This window comes from Brachionichthys hirsutus, chromosome 18 (assembly GCF_040956055.1).
Source record: "Brachionichthys hirsutus isolate HB-005 chromosome 18, CSIRO-AGI_Bhir_v1, whole genome shotgun sequence".
Classification (NCBI taxonomy): domain Eukaryota; kingdom Metazoa; phylum Chordata; class Actinopteri; order Lophiiformes; family Brachionichthyidae; genus Brachionichthys; species Brachionichthys hirsutus.
Window position 1 is genome coordinate 9382693 of NC_090914.1, and position 13788 is coordinate 9396480.

The window sequence follows — 13788 nt, forward strand, 5'->3', positions numbered from 1 at the left end:
GCTTCTAGTGTCTGACACTGGGGAAGAGCAGCTTCCCCCGGGGGGCCTTTTCTGATGATCCTGTCAATGCCTGCTTGAGTGCTTCTAAAATCTTTAGAGAAAGAAGCAGCAGTTTTTACAGAGGTCTCAGAGGCGGATGAAACAAGACTACCATTTCCACTTGGTATGCCGATATCTCTCTGAAGGAGACCCAGAAGATGCTGAGCAGGAACTTCCTTACGCAGAAGAAACATCTCATCGTCAGGAGTGTCTTTGATCGTCTCAGAGTCCTTCTTCCTGTTGTCTGTATAATCTCTGGATGGAACTTCCTGTCTGCCAGTCGAGGTTTCCTTTTGTTTGCCGCCATCTCCTGGTGAGAGACTGTGCTGCGACAGAGAAGCGCAGCTTTCTTCTTGTTCTTCAGACTGGATTGTGTCCTGGGCCAGCGGATGCTGGGAGAGCAAGCCAAGCTCGGAGACACGATTGGTGCATTCCTGTGGTGGAAAGTGAAACCGCTCCGACGCCATGGAAATATCCGGATATGCCCTTAAAAATTTATTGTTATTAATAAATGTTTCGAACACATAATGAACAAATACGTAGCTTTGAATTTTTTCATCTTTTTTTTACCTTAAAGGGGCAAATTCATTGTCACTTTTTTGGAATAAAGAGTATTCAATGGACATCCGTTCCACTCCGGGATTTCCAGCCATCAGGGGAAAGGCTGGAGACAAATTACTGTCCTGAAATTCTGATGAAACATAAAAGGTTAAATGTTATTTTAATCAGAGAACCAGAATTCTCTCCCACGGATCTCTGTACCATCAGGGGATCGACTGGAACCCCGACCAAGAGCACTCAGCTATGTGAAGGTAGCTGAGACATTCTCAAAAGAAAATAGTATTGGTTATTGATCAAAACTGTTTAGTGCTTCACTAACTTCTGCTAAAACAATAAATACAGACATTCACGGCTTTATTTAATGCATATACCTGGCTGTAAGGAATGTTCCCACAGCTGCGGAACTTCCCAGCCATCTGTTCCCGACTCTGGATGACTCTGGTCCTGCCCGGCACAGTTACGACTTCCAGCTTCAGGTTGGTTTAAGGATGCTTGTCCAACAGACTGACTCACATCTTCATCTGCTGGAAAACGAAGAGGAGACGCCACCACCACCCTCTGTGAGGACAAAAAAAAATATCCAACAGCTCACCGACGATGTCCTCGTACAATTGGACACTGCTGCATAATATAGTGAAGTGCAGTGAAAAGCCTTTTTTGAATTGAATAAACAACAACAATGGGCGCGTTTGCCATTGAAGCCTCAGATTCAGACCTCAGTTGCACCTTGCAGCAGCCTTGGCTGCACATTTTGTGTACACCCCCCCCCCCCCCATCTGATTATCCCTCCACTTCAGGATTTCCCCCTTTATTTACTCTTATTTCCCCCCAAATGGAAGCTCTTGGTATAAACCATATCCTGGGGATTGAAGCACATCAAACAGTTGGCTAATAACAACAGGTCACTGTTAGCTTGGTGAGAAACACATCGTTATAAACTTCCAAAAAATTGCCAGGCTCAACTTACAGACAGCCAATAAGTGCTAGCATCACTGCTATTTATCAAATACAGAAATGGTGTGTAACATTGGTGTAACGTGCGCGGTTGACAATTATTCGTAAGAGAGCTAACAACCTAGCAAAGCTATTAGCAATTAGCTAGCTATTGATACCGGATGCCACTGCGGATTTCTTCACATTCTAAGAATGTCGACATTTAGCGTATAACACAAGCGTATAAATACTTACTTCAGAAGTTTCCATGTTGTTAGTGGCGTGACTAGCCGGCTTCCGTCAACTCGTATCCAAGGACCTTTGTTATGATCTGTAGATAGAAAAACCCGGAAACGCGCGCGCGTGAGCGCGAATTTAAATCAAAGAACACCAGAGATCGTTTATGAATGAAGATGTTTCTTGGCATAATAAAAGAAACGAACTTCTGTTTAAACAACAACAACAACACACTTTCGAGTATTTGAGTTCAGCGTAATTTTTTTATTTATATTTGATTTGTTTTAAATTGTGATCAATTTCAATTATCATACGCCCAATAACAGGTGTCAAGCAATTTCACTTGGACAGGGCTCTTATTTAATTTATTATCATTTATTTAGCTTTTATCATCTATTATTTGGCGTATGTATGTGTTTTCTATTTTGTAATTTTGCAATAATTCTTATGCTTTAACTAAGACATGATGCATGTAAAGCAGAAGAAGAAGAAGACAACAACGAATAAGAAAATTATTATTATTATTATTATTATCATTGTTGTTGTTGTTAAAACAAATACAAAACATTCCAACAGTCGGTGGCGGTAATGCGCTTTTACAATTTTCGCCTACCGTCATAAACCGCAGTGAAGAAGAGGACGACGCGTCATCTTTGACACGGTGAGGAAGGCTGCGCTCACAAGTTACTTTAGCGCTGCTTCTACAAGAGGACAAACGTCACTGACAAGCTGACGTCATGCGCAGAAAACAGCAACATTTTAAAGGTGCGAACGCAGCAGAGATTAGAATGTGGGGATTCTCTATCTCGTTGGCGGAGTTTCATTTCGTCAGAAGTTGTTTTTGTTGTGGTTTGTTAGCGGCTGCTCGGTGTCTAATGTCGGTGAGCGACGCAGCAGCGTCTTAAACCTTAATGTCGTAGCTTTAAAGTCTATTTGATCCCTTTTTAAACTAACAGGCGGCGCTCCCGTCGCCAGGATTCGAGAAACGCCGAGAGCAACGCACGGCCATGCGAGTGTGAGTGTGTGTGCACGCTACCAGGAACAGAAGATTAAAGTTTGGTGTTGATCCAGAAGAGATCCTGCGTTCTGGATCACTTTGAAATGTACAGTCTGAACCACCTGATCATTTCTTCTTCATAGGGATCTATGGCTGATTTCAGGAATGGAGATCACTATAGCAACGACTTCCTTTTTACCTCTGGCTTTTATGGTAAAGTATTTTTTTTTATTGACTATATGGAACAGAAGTGGAGATTAAACACAGCTGACTGGATCAATATTGTAAAGGTAAATGGATCATCCTTGACTTCAACTGCACTTATCTGTATCTCCCAGATTTTAATCTCAGGAGGGCTTACGCAGGCCTGAGGGATTACATATACTGGGGACATTATGAGGATAATCTCTACCCACACAGTGTCACCCACAACCCTTTACACCCACACCCACGGATAAGACAACTGACTGAAGAGGTACTGTTTCAGTTTCACTTCCATGAAAGTGAAACACATTTTATTTTCCACCTTGTCTGTAACAGGATGACTAGAACATAAGAGCTTTAAATGATTCACAATGCATTTTTAGTTCTGGTTTAATGCATTCGTTGTCTATTAGTTTAGAGGTTTGTTTGTTTTTTCTAGGAGGCAGATAAACATGCTGAACTTTCATTAGAAGAGGGATTGCTTAAGGCGAGAACGGAGAGGAACAGGCGTAAGAAATTGGTCAGTTCTGGCATATTTATCAGAATTTAGCTTCTTTTTTTTTCTTGAGAAGTCACTCGTCAAACATTTCTTCTTTTGTTACAGCGTAAAAAAGAAAAGAAACGGTTAGAGAAGGAGAATGCACCTAAAGACGCTTTACCTGTGAGTCTGGTGCACAAAGCTTTAACAGTCTAAATCAAATCCAGAGGGGAGAAGTCTTTACCAAGCAACATCGATTGTTTCTCCTTTCTGTATTTTGTCATCTCAGGAAGAAGAAAACAGAAAGTCAGAATCCCTAGAAAATTCAGAAACAGAAAAAAATGAATTTCCTGAACCCGGTAAAACAGACAATGGGACTGAGGGAGGTGGACGTGATAAAAGCCATGCCCGTAGCTCTGATAATAAAGAAGAAAACAATATGGAGATGTCTAAGAAAGAAGACGTGAAGAAAAAGGTTAGTGGAGATTTCTGCTTTCTGTTCTCACATTATTTGTGTTTTCTTCTTTCAGGACGTGAAGAAAGTGTAAAAAGTCAAACATCCTGAGGGGAGAAGTCTTTACCAAGCAACATCGATTGTTTCTCCTTTCTGTATTTTGTCATCTCAGGAAGAAGAAAACGGAAAGTCAGAATCCCTAGAAAATTCAGAAACAGAAACAAATGAATTTCCTGAACCCGGTAAAACAGACAATGGGACTGAGGGAGGTGGACGTGATAAAAGCCGTGCTCGTAGCTCTGATAATAAAGAAGAAAACAATATGGAGATGTCTAAGAAAGAAGACGTGAAGAAAAAGGTTGGTGGAGATTTCTGCTTTCTGTTCTCACATTATTTGTGTTTTCTTCTTTCAGGACGTGAAGAAAGTGTAAAAAGTCAAACATCCTGGATTTAACATTGGTGTCGTTTATCAGTATCAATAATGTCTCGAGTGAATGAGACTCTCAAAACCTCAACAGGTTCCAGAATTAAACGGTTCATGTTCTGAGTCGGCGCCTAAGGAGACGCGTCGGCAGAGGCCGGCCAAAGCAAGAAAAAAGGGAGGAACTAAGTCGGAGGTTCAGCAGATCGATGACGAAACCCCAAAAGTTCTGGAGAAACCTGAAGTTCAAAGGAAGGAAGAGAAACGGGAGCCAGACGAACAGGTGGGAACTAAATAACTCGTCATCTAATTAACATTCCAGTGCTTTCTGCTGAATGTGCGTCAGACTGATGCGCTGCGTGTCCTTTTTTACAGACCACGACGGATCCCGTAGCGGAAGAGTTCACAAAAAGAAGCATCGATCTCGCCGGTGATTTCTGTTTCCATTGCGTGTTTTTCATGCCCACTCTCTTCGTGGCATTAACTGAAGTAATCCCAACCTTCGTCGATCTTCTTCCAGGTCTCGGAAATAGTTTTGCCGCCTCTGGAGAGTATGAGACGGCAGTGAAATGCTTTACCGATGCTATTAAATACAACCCAAAGGAACTTAAGTGAGACCTTGGTTCTTCTGAAAGCGCTCCGTTAAAGATCTTCATGAATTACGTGTACTCTGGTTTTTTTTTTTTTTTATCAGGTTGTTTGGAAACCGGTCGTTCTGTTATGAGAGAATGCAGCAGTATGAAAACGCTCTCAGGGATGCTGAGCTGGCGCTGTGCATGGAGCCAAAGTGGATAAAAGGTTTATTTAGGAAAGGGAAAGCTCTCTGTGGACTGAAGGTAACAGTAAACCTGTCTGATTATGCACTTTGGTTTATACCCAGTTAAGCTTTTTATCGTATTTGTTCATTCCTTTGCTTAAGAAACATTTTAATAATCGTCATTACTTAATAATTGACGTTTAATTTCACCCCTGATTGGCTGAATTGAACTTTTTTCTCAGCGATACTACGAGGCTTCGCTGATCTATAAGGAAGTGTTGCAGCAGCAAAGTACGAGCGCCGAGGCCGCGCTGGAGCTGGAGCGAGCGCAGACGGCTCACCTCACGGTAGGAGAAGGTTTTACCATTCGCAAAAGGAAGTCCGGGAGCCTTGCAGCGTTATTTTTTATTATTTTAATTTATTCCAGGAAATGGGATTCACCCGACAGCAAAGCTCTGAGGCTTTGAAAGCACACGGGTCGTTAGAGGGAGCGGTCGAATCTCTGCTTGGTGGCACAAATACTAGAGGTGAATGTGACACAATGATTGGAGATTCTTTTTTTATTAAAACTTTCCTCCAGTGTTTGGTCTTTTTTTTTTATTATTTCTTCTTTATTTTAGATTCCAGTGCCAGTAGAGACGATACAAGCAATTCATCTGAGTGGGAAGACACGGACGATGAAGAAGAAGAAGATGACACTGACAACGAGGAGGGAGAGTGGATCACCCAACAATCAAACCAATCCAGAAGGCGGCGCAAAATAGAGCCCGATTCTTTGTCTCAATGCAGGGTGGACTCGCTGTCACTGATCCCTCGTTCTAGGAAGTCCCCAAAATCGTAAGTTCAGTTATTTAAAGTCAGAATCATTCCTGACGCATTATTCCCAGTAGTAACGGGGATATTTAACGTATTAGCACAAAATGTGTCTCAGATAAAACGAGCGTGTTTCCTTGTGTGTGTGTTTCAAGGTGGGTTGTGTTGATTTGCTTTTCAGCGCTCAGTTATTTGGTGTCACATTTCTTACAGTCATCTGAGTAGAACTCGGTCTTTAACCGACGGTTTCAGGCGTGACGGCGTGAGGAGTTCACCGCTTGGTGTGTGTTCAGGATGAAGTGTCTCCTCTGTTTTCTGTAAAGGGAGCTGCACTCCGTCTGGGCTGGATTCCTGGCCCCGGCTGTCAATTACGCGACACTCCACGAGCTCTTCAGCAGGTGCCTCTGAAGTCTTTTCATTTGGGGGTTGGGGCCGTGAATGACGCCACGGGGGTGTTTAAGATGTCAGCTGAGGTGCTCAATCTCTCTCCCTCAGAGCCGGGACGGTTCAGAGCATCAAGATGCTGCTGGAGCACCAGTGTGCCTTTGTGAAATACACCAAGAAGGAAGAGTGTGACAAAGCCATTCAGTGTATTAACGTGTGTACCCGATTGGTCTGAATGACGCCTGCATACCAGTAGGACCCTCCTCTGTGATATTCAGATGCTGTGTGTCTTTTCTCATGGGAGCTATGGGTTGGCTTGCCAGTGAGTGAGGCTCTCTCACCCCCCCCCCCCTGCTGCTGCTCTCTCTATCAAGCCACAGCAAAATCCTCCTCATTTGAGGGTCAAATGTGATGAGAATTCACTCTTTTGACTGCTTTTTGTTCCACCGTGCTTCTGACGTCTACGTCCTCTTTAGGGAATGGTGGTGGAGGGGATTCCACTGACGGTACGCCATCCCTATAAAATCAACACTGGGCTCGGTGCGTCCGACCCGGTCGCCACGGGCGGCCCGTCACGCCCTGGGTGAGGACCTGCTGATGCGCTTCTTCAGATCGATTAAGTTTAATCTTGGTTATGAGCGTTGTCTTCTCGTATATTTTTGAATGTAATGAAAGCAACTTCTACATAAATGGGTGGTAAAGAGCGAATCTGCTGATTGTCTTTGCAGTCAGTACAGGAAGGAGTGCTTCTTCTGGAGGACGACGGGCTGCACCAACCTGGACTGCGACTACAAGCACGACCCGGATCACAAGAACATCGACAGGGACAAATTCACTGGCAGACTGAGCAAAATTTGACATGTAGGCAAGCAGAAATGAATAAATAAATGTGCTTTGGGCACTATTTAATGGGCATTATTTAATGAAGGATCAGTTATTAATTTGTTTGCATTGAAATTGCTTTTTAGGTGTTCCTGTTTCCCCCCACTAGGTGACGCTATTACCCTTAACCCAGTTAGATTGTTAAAGGCTGTAGATATCAACACATTTATTGCGCCGTGTTTAATTCTGAAGCTGTTATTGAACAATGGAGGCGTTGCAGGGTTTTAGTTCATGTTTCGAGCAACACGTTTAGTTCATGCGTGTTGATCTGGATGAGTTTTGTCGTGTCTGTTGTTAAACAACTTGTTAAAGTGCCTGTTCTCAATGTGAGACATGCAGTTGGAAGTGAAATGATTCAAACTGCCGTTCTGAACCGTGCATCTCAGTCTGTAATGAAGAAACGGTTTTAAAAAGCTCAAATACAGCAGAGAGTATTTTTTATCAATTAAAACACAAAATACATGAGTTGTTGTTGTTTTTGCTTTCAACTTTAGTATGTAGGACAGCACGAGGCGGAGTGCTTGTTGAATCCCAGCCCGTTCCTCCCGGGTAAAGACCTCCAACGCTGGAATATTCCTGTACATATCCTGTACTGTGAGGGGTGAATGCATTTATCTTGTGGATATGAAGTTGATTTGTGAGGGGGATTATTATACTGTAATTCAATCATTTCAGATATCAGCGGGAGCTAAAGGAGGGGGGCCAAGTGTGTCCCCACCGGATTAATCCCTGCTGCAGTGCCCTTGAGCGCGGAGCGCTCGGCAGTCAAGTTTAAAGCCGAGTGCAAGTTAAACTCCTGAAAAGTATCGCATTGTCTCAGAGATTTAATTTGAAGCGAGGTTTCTCTTAAAACTAAAAGCCCCCCCCCACACACACTTGATCCGCCTGACTGCATCTCCTCTTTGGTAATGCCGGTGGGATTTGTGTAGTTCCCACTTTGTTCCAAAGCCTGCCGGGGTCAAGGTCATGTCTTGCGGCTCCTGTTATGCAATACGCAGGGTGGGATACAAAATTAAAAAAAAGCCATGCCAAATAACTGACTGATTACAAGGAACAAAGTGCTCCGTCTTGTCCTTCCAGATGCAGCAGCTGCACTTGTGTGCATTAATTGGCCGGTGGTGGCCAATTCCTCACAGAGGCCTTTGATCTGAGAGCATTAAAAGGCCTGTAATTCAAATCGCCTGAACTCTGGGTGAACTCCAGCAGCACCGGCGCATTCAGCTGACACATTACCTAAAAGACTCCATATTTATTCTTATTGGTCTGCTTAAAAAAATCTCCTCCAATGCAGATAAAGGCTGATAAGAGGTTAGGGTTCACAAACCGGCTGGAATCAACGTCACGCCTCCCGGAGCCTGGACGAAGCCAATCCCTCCCTTAACTAAAGCAAACACGGGGAAGATTAAGTGCCTCTTGTTAAAAGGCTGCTTGTTTTGTGGATGTTTCTGTCTTTTTTTTGTTCTCTCTCCCTCCCAACAAGATAAAAAAAGACAAGCTGAAGTTTACCAGCAGATGTGACAGGCTGCTCTCCCACTCTTTGCTTTTTTCCTTTGATATGTGGTATGCAGTGAAAAACACAATCCTCCCTCAGGTCGAGAGAAGTTATTTTTGTTATAATTGAATGCATTTCTTTAAGCACAGGGATAATACATAATCTAACTTGAATTCTATAATTCTGTGGTTTCCCTCCGCTGTTACATAAACTCCTGATTTGTTTCTTGGGAAGCCAAAATAAATGTGGCCCCTGCAGCTTTTGCAGCCGCTCGGCTTGAACTTAGTCACCTTTCCCAGCAGGGCTGCTGTCGTTTGCTCGGCCTCTTTAAAGGAAAGAAACTTAAAACACAGCAGTGTGTTGCACATTTGTGCAACGCGACAAGGTTTCCTGCTGTTTCCAACAAAGTCTTGAAAAAATGTTATTACCCCTTTATACTGGAATCTTTGCCCTGTAAAATAAAAGCACAGTTAAAAAAAATTTTGCATTAACTGTTCCTTTTAAACTGTTATTTTAACTCTGCATCCACACCAAAGCTATCCTTTCTGGTTTATAACATGAATGATAATAGTTAAGTCTTTTTTCCCCCTCAGTTTATTGCTCATGAACGTCCATCAAAACATGGTTGTTATTAAGAAAAGTGATCCATTGCATCTTTATCTTGAAACGTAGACGTATGATGTGGGAGTGGGAGTGGAATGCCTGAGATCAACAAGCTGTTGTGATGGTGGACTCACACAGTGGAGTCGCCGCCTGCTCTCAGACGTTGCTGGACTCCTTTGTGAAACGAATACAGTGATTGTCACAATGAGAAATTGACCTTCCCTTTAATCTCGACAGTGGCCCCCCTTAACAAGTCGAAAAACAGCGCAAACCCAATTAGGGAATTGATTGCTTGCTTTCGTTTTCCTCATTTGCATCAGGGTCATATAGGAAAGATGAATTCATGTCTAGCCCTTTTGTCCGAGCTGTCGTTCCCGGTTGTGGCGCGTCTGTTGCTAAGAAATGAGCAGGAAAAATATTTTGTCTACTGCTAAACACCTCCAGGAATAAAGGTTTAGAGATCTAACACACTCCTATTTCACTCTGTAAGGACAACTAAATCAATTCCAACACCGGAGTCTTTATATAGGTGGATCAGTGAAGCCCGTGCCGCCGCGTGTGTCTGCTTAGCTCGACCGATCCACACCCGAAACACTCAGAGTTCTGCGCCGAATTGGAAAAAGATGGAGGTGAATTTGCACAAAAACGTACACATGTGCAATGTTTCCATTCACACAGAGACCAAAGGGAATCGGAAGCATCGACTCTCCTGATACGCAAAGGCGAATCTCAGATCGCTCGGCCTCCACCAGACAGCCGCCGCTCTATTTCGGTCTCTGTGATGGAGAAATGTGTCGATAACACAATTTCAAAGCCTGTCAACAAAAAAGGCAAGAAGGGCACACAAAAGGACACAAAACGTGTGTCTTCCTCAAGTATTTATATGACTTAATGGGGCAAGAACTATGTGACCCGTGTGTGATGCATTGATTTAAACCTCCAGTCGGCTTGTATTTCATCTTGCTATCGTCCAACATATCCAGAGGTGACATGTTCAAGGGCACGAAAAATATAGCAGCCTGTAAATCCTCTCATTGTTGCCGTGAGGAGTTTGACTTCCAATGACTGATGCCTCTTTCCACCCAATCCCCGGCCCTAAATCCTGCAGAGCTCTTAATTCTAAATCTTTTTTTTTTTTTTTACACATGTTCCGTTTGGAGGCGTGCATTTTTCAAAGGCCATCGATTAACCCTGTGGAACAGCGCTACAAAGCCATGTCGCCGCTGATCTACGAGTTACTCCTCGGACCAGTGATTTATAACAGGAGACACGTGTAATAAAACTCTGTCCTCCAGGCCTGACCAAAACTGTGCACTTCCTGTACAAGAGCAAGCTGCTTCCTTCAACATAGATAGCGCTGAGTGGCGTGTCAGCCCAGCTACTCTTTTATTAAAAAGAATTCATGAATGTAAAAGAATACAATCCACCACGCCGGGCTTTATTTTCCAGCGCTGTGTGTGCAAGCGGGCAGGCTTTGCTGTGCGATGTTTGCCAACATTGCAGAAGCATTTATTTTTTATCTCTCTTCTGCTTCCAGAGGCTGTGAAGCAACAATTAAAACCTTCCTCCTGCTCGCCGCTTGCCTTCGTCCTTTGAAAGCGCTGCAGAGGAGCCATCCATCGCTCTTGTTGTAATGAACCTCCCCGGGGTGGGGGGCCCCCGGCCGCACCACGTGAAGACGCCTCGGCACCAGAGCGATTCATTACCCCGGAATTGTGAGCTTTTGTTCCGTTTTCTGCAGAGTCCCATTCATCTTGGGCTGCCTCCTGGCTTTGGTAATTACGGTTAATCATCATTCAGACGTGCACATGGACCGCTGGCTCCTAAGTGTTTTCCATGCAGGGGCCTTAATCTGTGCGTTTACACACTTCCAACTACATTTCTGCCTTCTTTGTCCCGGGAACCGAACCACCAGAGGTTTTAGTAATGGCGTCCGGTAAGGTTTGGCACCCGGTTTCCTTTCAAGCACAAACTAGTGAGCATCCAAGCCCCCCCCCCCATCTAAACATTTACACTATATCCAGCTGTCAGCGGTGCACAGTTACTGGAGCCTCCTGTTCACCTGGCGTTTATGATTGTGATTAATGGATGATGGATCACTGGATGGCCGATTTCCAGGAGGCAACAAGCAGAAAGATACCATCTGTACGCTGGTGCAGAGGAGAGATGGATAACTTCATCACCCGGGGTTGCACTGACGACACATGGATGATGATGTGTGTGCATCCACATCTATATCAACCGGTACATCACTCCTTTGGCAGTCTGAGCTCTCCTGAACGTAAAATGTGCTACGATGATTTAATGCTGATTTATGTTTACATATAAATGGATGTTGATTAAATGTTGTAGAAGGATGGGATATGGAGAAAGAAAGAAGCTTCTATATTTTGATGCAAATATTGACAAGCCAAGGAATTGATTTCCTGTTTCTTTAATGCTAATCATGCTAAAAGTACCGAACTTACTTCCATGAAACTTTGAGGAGGGGTGGGATTATAAATCAGGCGAACATGTAGGATTATGGTATGGCAGTTTAAAACAGAAGCATTTGCTTGTGTCAGAATGTTTCATTCTTTGTCCAGGATGACAATTCATCCCATTGTGTTCCTTTTTGCTTCTGCTATGTCTCGCTAGAGAAGATGTCAGCCTTTAGAGCCCCCCCCCCGGAAGAACATCCAGTCAGTCATCCGTTCAGCACATTAAAACAACACTGGTGTCCAGGGAAACCGTGAAGACGCTTGATCAGCTCGCTGTGGCACATTCCTCCAAAGACCAGACGCAAGCTCTCGGGGTACTGATTAACATTTTAGATATGAGCAAAGACGGGAAACACTGTGTGCTCTTCTACTGGCAGAAAGAGCCCTTTGACGGTCGCGGTTAAAAATGTAAATGAAGATAAACTCGCCGTTTAAAGGCTCCGCGGCGGTAAAGAGAGCGGAATGGTTGACCGCCGTCAAGAGGAACAAAGGCAAACTCAAACAAGGGCTGTGATAATAACCGAAGAACAAAGGACGCTGAAGACGTTTGGGTCTCGTCTGTCAGAGGGGAGAAAGGAGGGAGGCCAGAGGAGGAGAGAAAGCTTCTCTTCTCAGGTTTGCTTTCCACCTGCCAGGCTGCGCTTTGTGCACAAAGGAGGCAGAAGCAGGAGGATGTCCTGACGCTCACTGGTGCACGCACAGACAACAGAGGTGCGCTCTTTGTTTTTTCCACCCTCAGAACATTCCTGGGAGCTGCAAACCGAGTCTGATTTGAATCATCAGACTCTTGCTGTCAACAGATCTGGGAACACACTCCAGAAAACCCGGATCCCGAACAGAGCGACATCACCGAGAATGTTCGCTTCTTTATTACACCAGCAAATGTAATATTTCAAAGCCACGACCGGCTCTCCATCAGGCGCAGACCTACTGAGGTTATATTTACCCTCGAACCTCGACAAAGAGCCAACCTGGGCTCAGAATGTAACAAATCGTCTATGCTCCAAAGACACGTGGGTTGGGTTTTTGTGATATGCCTGTTAATATCGCTGAGATAAAACCAGGGTAGAACTGTTGGGTCTCCTCTTCCACAAACTTACCCTCGCATTATCGCGCACGACACACAGAAGGCCTGAAAACGGAGCTCGACGAGAGGAAAGACTGAAACGTGCGCGCGCCGGACTTCATTCTGATTTCAATGGTCGAAAATCATAGAAGATGAGCTTTATCAGAAGAGGCATGATTATTACGTTACCGTCGTTCTGCTGGTTTCCACACTCGAGGCTTAACCAGATTGGGGAAGCGCGTGTTTTCCGGCGAGGCCTCGCCGATTGTTTGCTTTTTTTTACCTTGAACCGCAGGACACCTGCCCCATTGTGCGACACTTTCCACCCACATACGCGCAGAGAAAAACCTCTGGAGGTTGCTGCTAGGTCATTTGGTACATTTTTGATGTTGAATCAAAAAAGACAAAATGAGAGCGCGAGGTGGGAGCTGGAGGGGGGGGGGGGGGGGGATCTGGGCTTTCCAGTCCAGTGAAAGGCAGTCTTTGTTGAACGCTCCTCTGCAAACCTCCCTCCCTTCAAACTCAACCCGCCCTCCCTCATCCGCCCGGGTAGATTTTTCATTAAATGCTATCAGAAATGTGACTGGTCCCATTCATGGGCAGATGGAGGTCCGGCTGTGCTGGAGACCAATACCTTCAGTGGAGAATGACAGGAATCTGGGCTGGAGGCGACGGTCCGGCCCAGGAGAGCCGGACACTTCAGAGAAGGGAAAATGTGCTTCACTTTGTGCCCTGTTTTCCAATCCTCAAGACATTTCTCCTGACCGGCGTGCGCTTTATGATTCTCTCCAGTTAGCCCTCCTTTGTTTACGTGAGGAAAAACAGCATCAAATCTCTTAAACTCAAACTCTGCTCCTTGTTGTTGTTGTTGTTGTTGTTGTTTTTAACAGCTACTTAATTAAGACTCCTCTGCCTAAACAAAGCAACACATTGAGCCACAGTTTCCTCAGACAAATAAGGTGACCAGATCCCTCCGCTGTTCACTTC

The 13788-nt window shown here is 44.5% G+C and overlaps 1 protein-coding gene and 1 long non-coding RNA gene across 3 annotated transcripts; both read left to right on the forward strand.

Annotated features, from left to right (window-relative positions):
- The first annotated feature begins 2431 nt into the window (after positions 1-2431).
- LOC137907215 (uncharacterized) lies at positions 2432-3179 on the forward strand. 2 transcript variants are annotated; one of them, XR_011105930.1, is made up of 4 exons: positions 2432-2535; positions 2727-2785; positions 2911-2980; positions 3106-3179. It is a non-coding gene; the product is annotated as an uncharacterized lncRNA (long non-coding RNA). The 2 variants fall into 2 exon arrangements; XR_011105929.1 differs by lacking the exon at positions 2432-2535 and having other exon boundaries at positions 2633-2785.
- Positions 3180-3441: 262 nt separating this feature from the next.
- On the forward strand, positions 3442-7625 carry si:dkey-33c12.4 (uncharacterized protein LOC560112 homolog). The gene is made up of 15 exons (XM_068752203.1): positions 3442-3491; positions 3576-3632; positions 3739-3924; positions 4076-4261; positions 4422-4607; positions 4700-4754; positions 4845-4935; positions 5019-5160; positions 5324-5428; positions 5509-5608; positions 5702-5918; positions 6218-6292; positions 6390-6492; positions 6755-6861; positions 7007-7625. Exons 3-15 carry the CDS (start codon positions 3889-3891, stop codon positions 7134-7136), a joined length of 1533 nt encoding a protein of 510 aa, XP_068608304.1. The 5' UTR covers positions 3442-3491; positions 3576-3632; positions 3739-3888; the 3' UTR covers positions 7137-7625.
- Positions 7626-13788: the final 6163 nt, after the last annotated feature.